This window comes from Erinaceus europaeus, chromosome 13 (genome assembly GCF_950295315.1).
Source record: "Erinaceus europaeus chromosome 13, mEriEur2.1, whole genome shotgun sequence".
Classification (NCBI taxonomy): domain Eukaryota; kingdom Metazoa; phylum Chordata; class Mammalia; order Eulipotyphla; family Erinaceidae; genus Erinaceus; species Erinaceus europaeus.
In genome coordinates this window covers 18,573,003-18,586,913 of record NC_080174.1, presented here as the reverse complement: position 1 = coordinate 18,586,913, position 13,911 = coordinate 18,573,003, and the positions used below count along the sequence as shown (strand labels likewise).

Sequence of the window (13,911 nt, the reverse complement as noted above, 5' to 3'; positions counted from 1 at the left end):
TCTCAATTCATGTATTTGTCTGCCTACTTTCCTACGTTGTCTTTCTTTCTTGATTTTTTAAATGTGCAAACTTCATCATTTGTATTTAATTGGTTGTTATTCATAGGTGATGCAGTTAAGTTACTAATAACACAATTTATGTATAAGAGCTATCCGATATTTAAAGTAATACATCTTTATGTCAGAAAGTTTGATTTTAAAAGTCCAGTGTCTAATCTTCCATAATATATATAAAAGCTACCTGGAAGATTAATTATTCTGAAAGATATTTTTGGTTTACAAAATCCCTTTCTAATTTATGTATTTTTACATAAATTCAATCAGTTAGCCTTCTACATACCCATTAAATACTGTAGAAAAATGCAATATCTAAATTTGAGATAATAGAGCATTTTATTAAAATTATTGATGCTTTATGGTTAGATGGTTACAGAGCCAATTATTTCAACTCTTGGCTTTGTAAGCCCATTCAAATGTACAATGTTGGCTTAATTTTAAGTCTCCAAGTCTATGTATACCTGTGACCAGTGAATACACTTGAATATGAAGGACAGATTTTCTACTAGTGGGGGGATTGGTGTGAATACTGTTTGAAGTGAGTAAATTGTATAGATAGTTACAGTCTGAAGTTCCAAATCACTGAGGTTAGCTAAAGAATTGAAAACAACTAGGTAACAGTGGGCATGCAGGGGTAGCTGAGGGGTGGCTAGGGAGTAACTGAAGAACTTGTACCTTATTTTGTCATGTTTCGTGATTGTTCTGTTAGGGATGGAGTGTCTCACCAGAGCTGAAGCAGACATTGTGTTGCTGGTCGATGGGTCTTGGAGCATTGGCCGGGCAAATTTCAAAACTGTGAGGAGTTTCATTTCTCGAATTGTGGAAGTCTTTGAAATTGGCCCCAAGAGAGTGCAGATTGGTAGGTAGGACAAAACTGAAGACTTGTAGCCCTTTTCACTATGTTCTTCTTTATATACTAATGCCAGTGGTGGTGTTTTAGCTCTTGCTCAGTACAGCGGGGATCCCAGAATAGAATGGCAGCTGAATGCTCACAGAGACAAGAATAGCCTGCTGCAAGCGGTGGCGAACTTACCATACAAGGGAGGCAATACTCTCACAGGTGAGTCAGGCTTGTCTGGTACTCAACGTAGGTCTTGCTTCTAGGTCAGAGTTTCTGACTAGTTAATTGTGTGACTTGAGTCTCTTCTGAAAATCCCACTAGGCATGGCTTTGAATTTCATTCGCCAACAGAACTTTAAAACCCAAGTTGGCATGAGACCTCGTGCTAGAAAAATTGGTGTTCTCATCACTGATGGAAAATCACAAGATGATGTGGAGGCCCCTTCAAAAAAACTCAAGGATGAAGGTGTGGAACTGTTTGCTATTGGTAAGTGCTGAAAAGGATAGAAATGGCCCCAGGGTTACAGATGCCCTGAGGATACTCTGTCGTTAAAATATTTTCTGATGTTTAAAAAAAAAAACAACAACAAAACAAGCCACATCTTCTTTACTACATGATCTGTCAAAATGACACGCCAACAAGTTAATCCTTTTTATTCATTTAAAAAAAATATTTATTCCGTTTTTGTTGCCCTTGTTGTAGTTATTATTGTTATTGATGTCGTTATTGTTGGATAGGACAGAGAGAAGTGGAGAGAGGAGGGGAAGACAGAGAGGGAGAGAGAATGATACACTCCTGCAGACCTGCTTCACCGCCTGTGAAGCAATTCCCCTGCAGGTGGGGAGCCAGGGGCTTGAATCGGGATCCTTATGCCGGCCCTTGCGCCAAGTGCGCTTAACTGGCTGTGCTACTGCCCGTCTCCCTTTTTATTCATTTAAAAAATATATATAATGAGACAAAACTGCATAGCTTCTTGGAAAGAAGTAATGGGTTGAAGACAAATGTACTATTAGTAGGGTTATTTGGTTTCTCACAGCTTTATATTTATTCTTTATTTTTGCTCAGTGAGGTGTATCGCTCTTCCCTTTCTTTCACTTCTTCTGTGCCTCCTACTCCTCCTAGCACTACTCATCTCTGGTTATGGTGGTGGGGAAGACTGAACTTGGAATTTTGGTACCTCAGGCTTTTTGTGTAGCCATTAGGCTATCCCTCCCAACCACTTCTAAATAAAGAAGTACATAACTACTAATAGATGAAGGCAGTAATGGTACCGATGTATCAGGAAAATAAGGGAATTTTAAAGATAATTACTTTTTGTTGAGTTAGTAATGAGTGACAAGACCCTAGGATAAGAGGGGGTACCATTCCACACAATTCCCACCACTAGAGTTCCACACCCCATCCCCTCCATTGGAAGCTTTCCTGTTCTTTATCCCTCTGGGAGCATGAACCTAGGGTCATTATGGGGTATAGAAAGTAAAGGTCTGGCTTCTGTAATTGTTTCTCCACTGGACATGGTCATTGGCTGGTCAACCCATACTCCCATCCTGTTTCTACCTTTTCTTAGTGGGGCAAGGGTCTTACTTTGTTTATTTTTAATAAGAGAGCTATAGGGAGAGAGAGAGAGAGAGAGAGAGAGAGAGAGAGAGAAAGAGAAGAGACACCAGGGCACCACTGTTTTACTTGCTAGAAAAAGCAGCACAGAGATGCTTTTTGCTGAGAAATTAGTGCTGAAACCATTTGCAGAAACCAATTCAGAGTAGTTTTTGGCATATATTATTTTAATTTGTTTCTACTATTTTGTTTGTTTTATATTATAGACAAATAGTCATTTTAGTATTAAGGAGAGTTGTGCATATGTTCTAGCTATGTACGAGTAATTCATTAAAAATTACTTCATTGACTTTTTCTGAGTAAAGGTCTTAATTTGTTTATATTCTTTTCTTTCAAGGTATCAAAAATGCTGATGAAACTGAATTAAAGATGATTGCAACAGACCCTGATGATACCCATGCTTACAATGTGGCAGACTTTGAGTCCCTGTCTAGGATTGTGGATGACCTCACTATTAATTTGTGTAACAGTGTCAAAGGTCCAGGTAAGCTCATCCCAGAGGTTTCCCCCCTCAGCCCCGCTGTTATTTTGGGCCAGTTTATGCTTCAGAATGTGGAATGGACAGTGGCTCACCTGGTAAAGCACGCATGTTATTATGATGGCCACTTTAAGGGAGTGCCTGCAGGAGGGAAATTTCATAAGTGGTGTAGTAGTGCTGTGGCGTCTCTCCTCTCTCTGCCTCTCATAATCCTTCTAAATGAAAAAAAAAAAAGGTCATTTGGAGCAGTGGAGTGCATAGGCATTGAACTTCAGCAGTGACTCATGTTAAAAAAAGAAAATCTTGGGATTTGGCGCAGTGGGTTAAACACAGGTGGTGCAAAGCGCCAAAGGATCTTTAGGACTGGCCTAAGGATCTCGGTTCGAGCCCCTGGCTCCCCACCAGCAGGGGAGTAGCTTCACAGGCGGTGAAGCAGGTCTGCAGGTGTCTTATCTTTCTCTCCTCTCTCTGTTTTCCCCTCTTCTCTCCATTTCTTTCTGTCTTATCCAACAACTACGACAGTAATTACAACAACAATAATAACAACAAGGGCAAGAAAAGGGAAAAAATAAAAATAAAAAAGAAAATCTTGGGTTGGCATGACCTACGTTTGAGCCCAGCCCTTACCACATTGAAGGAAACTTTGATGCTGTGATACCTCTCTCTATATCTGTCTATCTATCTGTCTATCTATCTATATTTTTTCTTTTTGCCAAAAGTTTGTAGTGGACAAAACTTTCCGTAGCTCAGAATCATTAGCTTGGCCCATGATTTTTTTCTTCCTGAGAACATCAAACTGGAGTTGATTTCTACTTTATTTGGAGATGCATTTAGTTGATATGTGTCAGTACATATGTATGTGGAAATGGGGCTGGGGAAGAGAAAGACTTGCTTTCTTTCGTGGTCTGTGTATCTAGTCTCTTGTAAAGCACCATCTGTTTATATAATTACTGTGTGCTATTAAGTGGTTATTTCTATATTTGTTATCTAAAGTTTGGTACCATTCCATTGGATTTGTAATGTAAGTGGGACCTTGCATTCAATTTACTTTGCTTCAAGTATTATTGATGATCAAATTTAGTCTTTTGGTATGAAGTTACCAAACTCCTAAATATAATGAGAAATTACCTTTTTAGTGTTTAGAGTTCTGGAAAACATATCATCCGGGGTTGAGTGGTGCTACATCTGGTTAAGCATACATTTGACCATGGAAAAGGACCTGTGTTTGATTCCCTTACTTCCCACCCACAGAGGGGAAGCTTTAAAAGTGGTAAAGCAGATGCTATAGGCGTCTCTTTGTCTCTCTCCATCTCTCTCCCCCCACTCCTCTCTCAAGTTCTGTCTATCCTGTCAAATAAAAATAAAAGAAGAAAACATATCTCTCTTTACCGGTGGAAAAAAAATTGGAATTTAGAGAAGACAAATTAATTTCTCAGAGTTAAATGGTTGAACATTATTATAGAGGACTTTGAAAAAAATCTACTGACAAGAAGTTATGATTTAGAAGTAAGATTATAGAACTTAGCTTTACTGACAAAGGTTGGCATAAAATTAGAATTATCCATGGAAACTATATACAAAACAGTAAGTGCTAGTTTTGAATGCTTTAAAGAATTTTTAAATTAATTTTTTTGTGTTGAATGCTTTTAATTGAAAATTAACGGTGAGGATTATGGTACGTATTATATGACAAACTTTTCTTTTCAATTAAATTGTAGTTTATGGTAAAAATGGCCTTTTATTAATTTATTTTGGTTTAGGAAAAGTGGAGATGAGTTTATGTTCAGATGTTTCCTGTGCTTTGTATACTGGAGATGCATTTATTTGAATGCTCTTTCTTGAATTTCTCTCTCCAAACTTTTACAGATTTTTAGATTTTAAGCAACAGATCGACCTTTTCCATGGAGAAATAAACCATCCAGTAAGCCTGAATTTGTAGCCTTCTGGCTCTGGACAAGTTAAGAGACTTGTAGTTTTATTTAGTTGAAGAGAACTTTGAATGAGGACGAAAACATCTTTTATCTGTTTCCCCCTTTTTTTATTCAACTATGTAATAGTTGCATTCATTCTAGATTCCCAGACAGTAAAATTGCTTGATAATTTTGTAGGCTTGATTATGACCCAAGTACAATAAAGGTTAGGATACTAAGAATGGAAATTTCTTTCTCCAGCTTTGGCTTACAAAGAAAATTGAATTATCTGAGAATGATTTGCCATGCTTATAGAGTCATTGGATTCATTTTCTTTCAATAATTATTTGGGACATCTTTCTAATGGTCATATTGAGTTTAATGTCTCTATTTTCACTGATACTTATTCCAAATAATTTTGTACTAGCCTTTTTCACTAGTAATTAACCCACAGTGAACACAATGACAGGCAATGAGGGGACAACATTTAGTATCCTTCAGTTTTAAAATACCTACTTAATTTTTCCCTCTTTCTTGAGAAATTGATTAGCTTCTTTTGTTATGGAATGAGACCGTGTAGGGAAACTAAATATAAGTGAGAAACCAGTTCTGCCCTCATTTTTGACTTAGGGAGAGATGACATGGCCAGAAGCAATCAACATGGTAATAAGGATAGTCACCTTGTATGGTCTTGGTAGTCAGAGAGACACTGGAGAAGCTGAGTGTAGAGACCCAGACCCTTATATTGGTAAAATGTGCAAGGTTAGAGGGAGAAGGAAATTCTCAAGGATAATTCAGAGGCTTTTGAATCTAGGTGACTAGTAAACTGATGGTGCCATTAGGAAGAGGGAGATCTAGTTTTCATAGAAGACAGTGAGCTCAGTTTGGAATTTCTTGAGACAGAGATTTTTATGGGCAATACTGATTCACTATAGCTATTGGTTTGTGAAAGAAGGTGTGTAAAACTTCAGAATATGGAGGATGCTGCTGTTTCTGTGTAATTTACAGTTTTATCACCTTGCTACCATAATGGAAAAAAAAAATGCTTTATTTCCATGTGTAGGCGACTTGGAAGCTCCATCTAATCTGGTCATTTCTGAGCGAACTCATCGTTCTTTTAGAGTGAGCTGGACACCTCCTTCTGACAGTGTGGACAGATACAAAGTGGAATATTACCCAGTTTCTGGAGGGAAACGTCAAGAAGTGAGTCAACAACTTAACCCATTTCTTTATGATGTTGAACTTGAGTCTTCCGCATTAGGGCTTTGAGAAAAATGTTGATGGAGGACCACAGGAAATGTAGGAGGCAAGCCGGAGTCAACACTGGTGCTTTCTAGTTCTTGCTAGGAAAGCACTTTTATCTGGGCTTTAGTTCATCTAAATTCAAACAGTTTCTAGGAATTGTAGAATAACAACATGACTTCTAAATTAAGATTGAAATAGAGGATGTGTGATATATTCATGAATTTATGCTAGAATGAGAGAGTTGGAAGGAACATTAAAGATGACCTCATTTTCTCTACTCATTTTTATAAATAAGGAAATAACAACTGAGAGACTAAATCATGAGCATTGTCCATGATCTCATTGTAATCTTGTAATTTACCCACACTAAGGATAATGGCTTTATTGACACAAAATATTTATTTATTTATTTATATTGAGTTAATCATGATTGAGAAGACTGTAGGATAAGAGGGGCACAATTCCACACAATTCCCACCACCAGAGTTCTGTATCCCATCCTTTCTATTGGACGCTTTCTTACTCTTTATCCTTCTGGGAGCATGGACCCAGGATCAGTATGGGGTGCAGAAAGTGGAAGGTCTCACTTCTGTAATTGCTTCTTCACTGGACATGGACACTGGCAGGTTGAACCACACTCCCAGCCTGTTTCTACCTTTCCTTAGTGGAGCAGGGCTCTGGAGAGGTGGGCTTCTAGGGTTCATTGGTGAGGTCATCTGTCGTAATTTCTAAGTTTGTTGTAGTCAACTATTTGTAATTATGGTAGAAATGAGGGAAGTGATTATAACATAAGCTGTCATCTTTTTTTATTCTCCTTCTCCTCAGTTTTATGTGAGTCGAATGGAAACTAGCACAGTTCTGAAAGATCTGAAGCCTGAAACTGAGTATGTCGTTAATGTGTATTCAGTGGTCGAAGATGAATACAGTGAGCCTCTAAAGGGCACAGAGAAAACCTGTAAGTCAGACTAAAAAAACTATATATTCTCACTGGATTTTTTTAAAGAGAAAAAACAACAGCATACAGAGGTTTATTGAAAGTCTTGAGACCTGAAATGGAATTGGAATATTACACCAAAGTAAAAGACTCTGGGGTGGGTGGGTGGGTGGGGAGAATACAGGTCCATGAAAGATGATGAATGACATAGTGGGGGTTGTATTGTTAAATGGGATTTTAATTAAAAAAAAATTTTTGCAACTTGAAAAAAAAAAAGAAAAAGTCTTGAGACTCATTGCTTTATGTACTATTCATTCAGCATCCATCCTCTAAGGGACTTCTTTGTGCAGGTGCTCTGCAAGGTGTTGGTGGCTTTCTATTCTTATGTGCTGTATCTGACATCATGGGTCTCCACTGGTGGAATGGGCAGTCACAGTTCTACATAAATTAGAGGCGACAGAACCTTTATTATTATTAAAATGGTTTTTCGTCAGTAATTTAACATAGGTTTACAGAATTTTAAGTTTCCAGCAGTATGGGTTCACCTCTGTATATGCTTGTTGATGGCTAACCGCATCCACCATCATAGTTAAGAGGGTGGATGAAGATTAGGAAGAGGAGCTGTACAGAATCTGGCTATTTCAGTTCTGCCAATGGCAGAACTACCTCTTGGCAGTGAAGTCTCTTGCTTTTTTCTCTTCTGGTCTCAGACTTTTACTAGGGAAGCGTCAATGGCTTAACCTTTGAGAGGAGCTCTTGGAATGTTTCTCATTCCCAATTTGATTGGGATTCATAGACCCATATGAGAAAACTTTTCTCTTTTCCCATTTCTTAGGCCCAATGAGAAGGAAAGTCACTAATGAGAGGGAGATGTGTGTATTACTGTCTCCAAGGCAAGAACTGAATATACTTTCTTCTTTGGTCTTTATCTCTGTTCTTATACTCTTTAGAAAATTAAACCAGAGTAGGTGGGAAATCTTGTGTTTCATAATGACAGGATCAACCTAATATGTTCATTATAACATTACATTTAATGAATAAAATAAAAGGAAGCTATCTGGGGGAGAAATGAAAAGACTGAAAACCGTTTACTCTGTGTCAAAGGCTTGTCTTCAGAAAGTCTATATACATCCATTAAGTTCTACTTTTTAGTGTGTGGCATTCTTCACTTTGCATTGATTTAAAAATGTAGATGGAGGGCAGGGGAGATAGCATAATGGTTATGCAAAAAGACTTTGGTGCACGAGACTCCAAAGTTCCAGTTTCAATCCCCCCATACACCATAAGCCAGAGCTGAGTAGTGCTCTGGTAAAAACAACAACAACAACAACAAAACATTACAGATAGAATCAAATATCATGTGGGTTACTTAGGTATGAAAGTCTATCATTGGTGGATGCACACTCCTAACTTAGAGATGTTCCAGAATAAAAGACTGTAATCTCAGAAAGTTGGTATCTGTCTTGACTTCCAGAGAGACTAACTGAAATACCATTTGAGAATAAGTGGGAAATAGTTGTAACATGCAGTTCTGAGTATTGCACTACAGTGAATAATGAAAATAGGCTTTTGAGAAGAGAGGAAAGGAGGGCTAGGTACTGGTTGGCCAGTGGCATATCTGGTAGAGGACACTTGTTACAATGCTCATGGAGCAGAGTTCAAGCCTCTGGTCCCCACCTACAGAGAGAAAGCTTCACAAATGGTGAAGCAGTGTTGCAGGTATCTCTCTTTCTCTCTTCCTCTCTATCTTTCCCTCCCCACTTGATTTCTCTCTGTCAATATCCAATAAAGAAATGCAATATTTTTAAAAAGAGATGAAAGGATCGTATTAGCTTCCCTTGGTTGCTCAAAGTCATCCATTTGCTATTTAGCATATATAACCATCAGTAATTAAGTAGGAGATGGCAGTTAAAAATGAGTAGTATGGCAGGGATTATACTGATGTCTGTCTTTACATCCCAACAGTGCCTGTCCCTGTGGTGAGCCTGAACATTTATGACGTTGGTCCTACCACCATGCGTGTGCAGTGGCAGTCTGTGGGTGGAGCTACTGGCTACAGCTTGATGTATGAACCTGTCAACACCAGAGAACCTGCGAAACCCAAAGAGGTGGGCGGGCTTCATTCCCCTGTCACTAAGCCTTCTTGAGTTTTTTACCCTTTCAGATTCCTCATTCAATTGTAGTTTCTTATAAACCAATTCATAACTTCTCAGTCTGAACAAAAACATAGAAAATGTAGTCTGTGGCATATTTTAGAAAGTGGGCATGGAAAAGGAGATGCAGGGCAGAGATATGAACAATGAAAGGAGTGTTGTAGCCTCGTTGTGATAGATAGGCTGTCACTGACTCTCCCGGTGAGTGCAAACGTTTGATTGGAATGTCCTTTTGCAGATGCATGTGGGGCCAACTGTGAATGATGTGCAGCTGACTGACCTCCTCCCCAACACAGAATACAAGGTCACGGTCCAGGCTGCCCTGCATGACCTCACTAGTGAGCCCGTCTCTGCCCGGGAAGTCACCTGTAAGACATTGCTTGTCTTCTCCATTAATGCTGTAATCGTAAATGCTTATCAGGATCTTTCTTTTACCCAACAATATGGAAATTTTTTTTTTGTGTGTGTGTGAGTGTGTATGTGTGTGTGTGTGTATTTCTGGGTTATTACTCATGGCCATCAAATTTGAGAACTGAGATTACTCCTAGACTGAAGGTAGCGACTTAATTTGATTCCAGGATCCATATTATTATTAATTATTTTTAAACGATTTATTTATTTTATTTGATAGAACAGAGAGAAATTGAGAAGGAAAGAGGAGATAGAGAGGGATAGAGAAAGAGAAACACTCGAAAGGAAAAAAGGAAGAAAGAAAGAAAGAAAAAGAGAGAAAGAAAGAAAGAAAGAAGTTGCAAGGATTTGCGAATTGTGCGGTAGCAGCAGCGGGTTAAGCACAGGTGGCGCAAAGTGCAAGAACTGGCATAAGGATTCTGGTTCAAGTCCCCAGCTCCCCACCTGCAGGGGAGTCGCTTCACAGGCAGTGAAGTAGGTCTTTAGGTGTCTATCTTTTTCTCCCCCTCTCTGTCTTTTCCTCCTCTCTCCATTTCTCTCTGTCCTATCCAACAACAGCAACATCAATATCAACAACAATAATAATTACAACAATAAAACAACAAGGGCAACAAAAGGAAATAAATAAATAAATATTAAAAAAAGAAGTTCCAAGGATGCTTTAAAGTGGAAAAATGACTTTGATAAGGCATAATGGGACAGAGGAGACCACAAGGGCCAGGCAGTATAAATCCACTGACGACAAATAATCATCTTTAATTTGCTAGACATGTCTGGATCAATGGTTTTGTAGGATGTGGGGAATCTCAGGTGGGGAGACTGGGGACTCAACTCGGGTGGCCGTGGATTTGGAGCTCAACTACACCAGTGGAGGGAAGGGAAGCACAGAGACATGCAGGGAAAAAGCACTTGCAAATGAGCTTATGGAAGCAGGGTCCTTTTTTATTTTGCCTTCTCTTCTGATTCCTTTTCCCCCTCTATCTCTAACCATGTTATGGTAAAAGGCAAAAATCTCATCCCTTCTGATTGCTGAGTAGCATTCCGTTGTGTAGTCATCCCACAACTTTTTTCTCATCCTCTCATCTGTCACTGGACACTTGGGTTGTGTCCATATCTTGGCTACATTGTAAGTACTGGTACCAAGAATGTAGATATGCCATGTACCTTTTTCCAATCAGTGTTATTGTGTTCTTAAGATAGACACCTAGAAGAGGAATTGCTGGATTTTGTGTTTCTGGCAACCTGAGAAATAATTTGGCGCTTTGTAGCTGAGAATCATAGTTGGACTTAACGTTGCCTGTCTCTCTAGTGCCTCTACCCAGACCTCGTGATCTGAAACTCAGAGATGTGACTCACAGCACCATGAATGTCTTATGGGACCCTGTGGTTGGGAAAGTGCGTAAATACATTATTCGCTACAAAACACCAGAAGAAGAGTTCAAAGAGGTATGTTGGAGATGAGAATGGATCTGAGTATATATATATAATATTTATTTATTCCGTTTTGTTGCCCTTGTTGTTTTAAGTTATTATTGTTGTTGTTGTCATCATCATTGTTGGATAGGACAGAGAGAAATGGAGAGAGGAGGGGAAGACAGAGATGGGGAGAGAAGGATAGACACCTGCAGACCTGCTTCACTGCCTGTGAAGCGACTCCCCTGCAGATGGGGAGCCAGGGGCTCAAACCAGGATCCTTACGCAGGTCCTTGCACTTCATGCTTAACCCACTGTGCTTAACCCACTGCACTACTGCCAGACTCCCTGGACATATATTTTTTTTTCTTGAAGGCTTAACGACAGCAATAACAATTTTAGCAAGTCTCGACAATAGCATTTAAAATATATTATTAGATTGTTTTTAAAGAGAGAGTTACAGATAAAATTAAAAAGAAAGACAAAGAGAGACAGAGAAAGAGCAAGACCATGAGAACATTGCTCAGTTCTGACTTATGGTGGTGCTGAGGATTGAACCTGGAACCTCTGGGACATCAGGCATGCGGGTATGGTGCACAAACCACAGTGATATGTAGTATTGAAAGGTTTTTATAGCAGTAAAGCACTTTTTAAACATTAATAGTACTTTGGATGGTCTTGAATTTTGCTTAGAAATGTTTTGTTGTGATATGCATCACAAAACTATCATTCCTTAACAGACAAAGAGGTGTGGAATTTGGGTGGTATTTCCTTCTCATTCAAATACAATATACCGTGATCTATATTCTATACCTTATTAAAATAATGCAATACTGTTTCTGAAAAACTTGGAAAAGGGGTACAGGAAAGGAGAGGGGGTTTACCAGGTAACAGAAAGGCCGGTCAGTTGAGCAGGACAGAGAGAAAGAATGATTATAACTGGTAGTGAAGTATCCTTTGGCACTGGGAGGTTTTTGTTTGTTTGCTTTAGAGGATGTCAGAGTGCAGAACTATTTCCATGGTAGCCAAAATCAAAGTGGAAGCAAATTTATATTTCTCATTTAAATAGTTCATGGGGGTTTAAAATTTGTATCTCCTTGGGGAGGGCGGCATTATTGCCTGAATCTGAGAGACTTTGGTGGAAGGTAAAGATAGTTTCTCTAAGCACCCAGTCACTGGTATTGGGCCTTGGACCATGAGATTGTACACAGGCTGATGTATGTCTGCATTTGACTTCATTCTGGGGTTCATTCCCAAAGAAGCACAATGGCAAGTGGATGTCACGATGTTCTTATAGAACAAAAGAGATAACGTATAGATAGAATCGTATCTTTGAAAGAAGTAAGGCAGCAGTGTAAGGGGAAGCCCGTGGAAAATTAGTATGTCTGAGTTAACAGTTTTCATTAATCAGACTAGTCTCAGAGAGGGTTTCTAGCACTTGTATTTATTTATTTTTCCACTTTGGAAATATTTTAATTTTCCTCAGTTCCTGGTTTCTTGGGGCCAGTTAGAAAACAATGCTTTGTTCTAGGTACCTTGATAATAATGCTCTTGTGCTAAGAGGTCCAGTGCACAGTAGAGAGATGTCAAAGCCAACTCTTTGTTGAAACTGACTGTAATGCTCTATTATAGATAGAGGTGGACAGGACTCGGACCAACACCCCTCTCAAAGACCTCTCCTCACAAACCCTCTACACCGTCAGCGTCTCTGCCGTGTACGAAGAGGGAGAGTCTCCACCAGTGACGGCTCAGGAAACCACCCGTGAGTTATTGATACTTGGGAAACAGCATTGTGGGCGTGTATGTGTATCTAAACTGACTGGGCCATTTCATATCTTTTTAATGTTTTTTAAAAAAGATTTTATTTATTTATTAATGAGAAAGATAGGAGGAGAGAGAGAAACAACCAGACATCACTCTGGTACATGCGCTGCCAGGGACTGAACTCAGGACTTCATTCTTTTTAATTAATTAATTTTTAAATATTTATTTATTTATTTGCCCTTTTGTTGCCCTTGTTGTTTTATTGTTGTAGTTATTATTGTTGTTACTGATGTTGTTCTTGTTGGATAGGACAGAGAGAAATGGAAAGAGGAGGGGAAACAGAGGGAGAAAGAAGGACACCTGCAGACCTGCTTCACCGCCTGTGAAGCGACTCCCCTGCAGGTGGGGAGCCGGGGGCTTGAACTGGGATCCTTAACGCGGGTCCTTGTTCTTCGCGCCATGTACGCTTAACCCGCTGTGCTACCGCCCGACCCTCTCAGGTCCTCATTTTTTAGAGTTCAATGCTTTATCCATTGCACCACCTCTGAGACCAGAGCAAAGTGAACTGCATGGCTGGTGGAGTAGTGTTTTGACGTCTCTTTTTCTCTCTGCTTGTCTCCTCATCTTTAAATAGACTGAATAGGGAAATTGGCTTATCAGTGGTATTGTGTAGGCACAAGTTTCTTGGTTCATTTTGTTACACTTCATAAAAAATACATAAATAAGGACTGAAGAGACAATATAATGGTTGTAGAAGAGAGATTTTCATGTCTGAGGCTCTGAAATCTCAGGTTCAAAATCCAGCATCACCATAAGCTAGAGCTGAGCTAGGCTCTGGTGTCTGTCTGCCTGCCTGCTTATCTCTCTATCTTTCTTTCATTAAGAAAAATATATATATAATAAAACAAATACAATATTAAAAGTTCACAAATAAGAGAAGATTATTTCATTATAGGAAATAAATCTTGGAGATTGCTTTTTTCTTTTTTTTTTTTTTACCAGAGCACTGCTCAGCTCTGGCTTATGGTGGTGCAGGGGATTGAACCTGGGACTTTGGAGCCTCAGGCATGAGAGTCTCTTTGCATAACCAT

The 13,911-nt window shown here is 39.1% G+C and overlaps 1 protein-coding gene across 4 annotated transcripts in view; it reads left to right on the top strand.

Moving 5' to 3' along the window:
- COL12A1 (collagen type XII alpha 1 chain) overlaps nt 1–13,911 on the top strand; it is a 145,168-nt gene that overhangs the window by 56,638 nt on the left and 74,619 nt on the right. For all 4 annotated transcript variants that reach the window (XM_060205391.1, XM_060205393.1, XM_007516304.3 and 1 more), the window contains 10 exons: nt 767–916; nt 998–1,117; nt 1,220–1,384; nt 2,850–2,996; nt 5,964–6,103; nt 6,971–7,100; nt 9,045–9,187; nt 9,471–9,600; nt 10,953–11,089; nt 12,689–12,818. In XM_060205391.1, the coding sequence (XP_060061374.1) occupies nt 767–916; nt 998–1,117; nt 1,220–1,384; nt 2,850–2,996; nt 5,964–6,103; nt 6,971–7,100; nt 9,045–9,187; nt 9,471–9,600; nt 10,953–11,089; nt 12,689–12,818 (1,392 nt within the window). The remainder of the gene's footprint in view (nt 1–766; nt 917–997; nt 1,118–1,219; nt 1,385–2,849; nt 2,997–5,963; nt 6,104–6,970; nt 7,101–9,044; nt 9,188–9,470; nt 9,601–10,952; nt 11,090–12,688; nt 12,819–13,911) is intronic.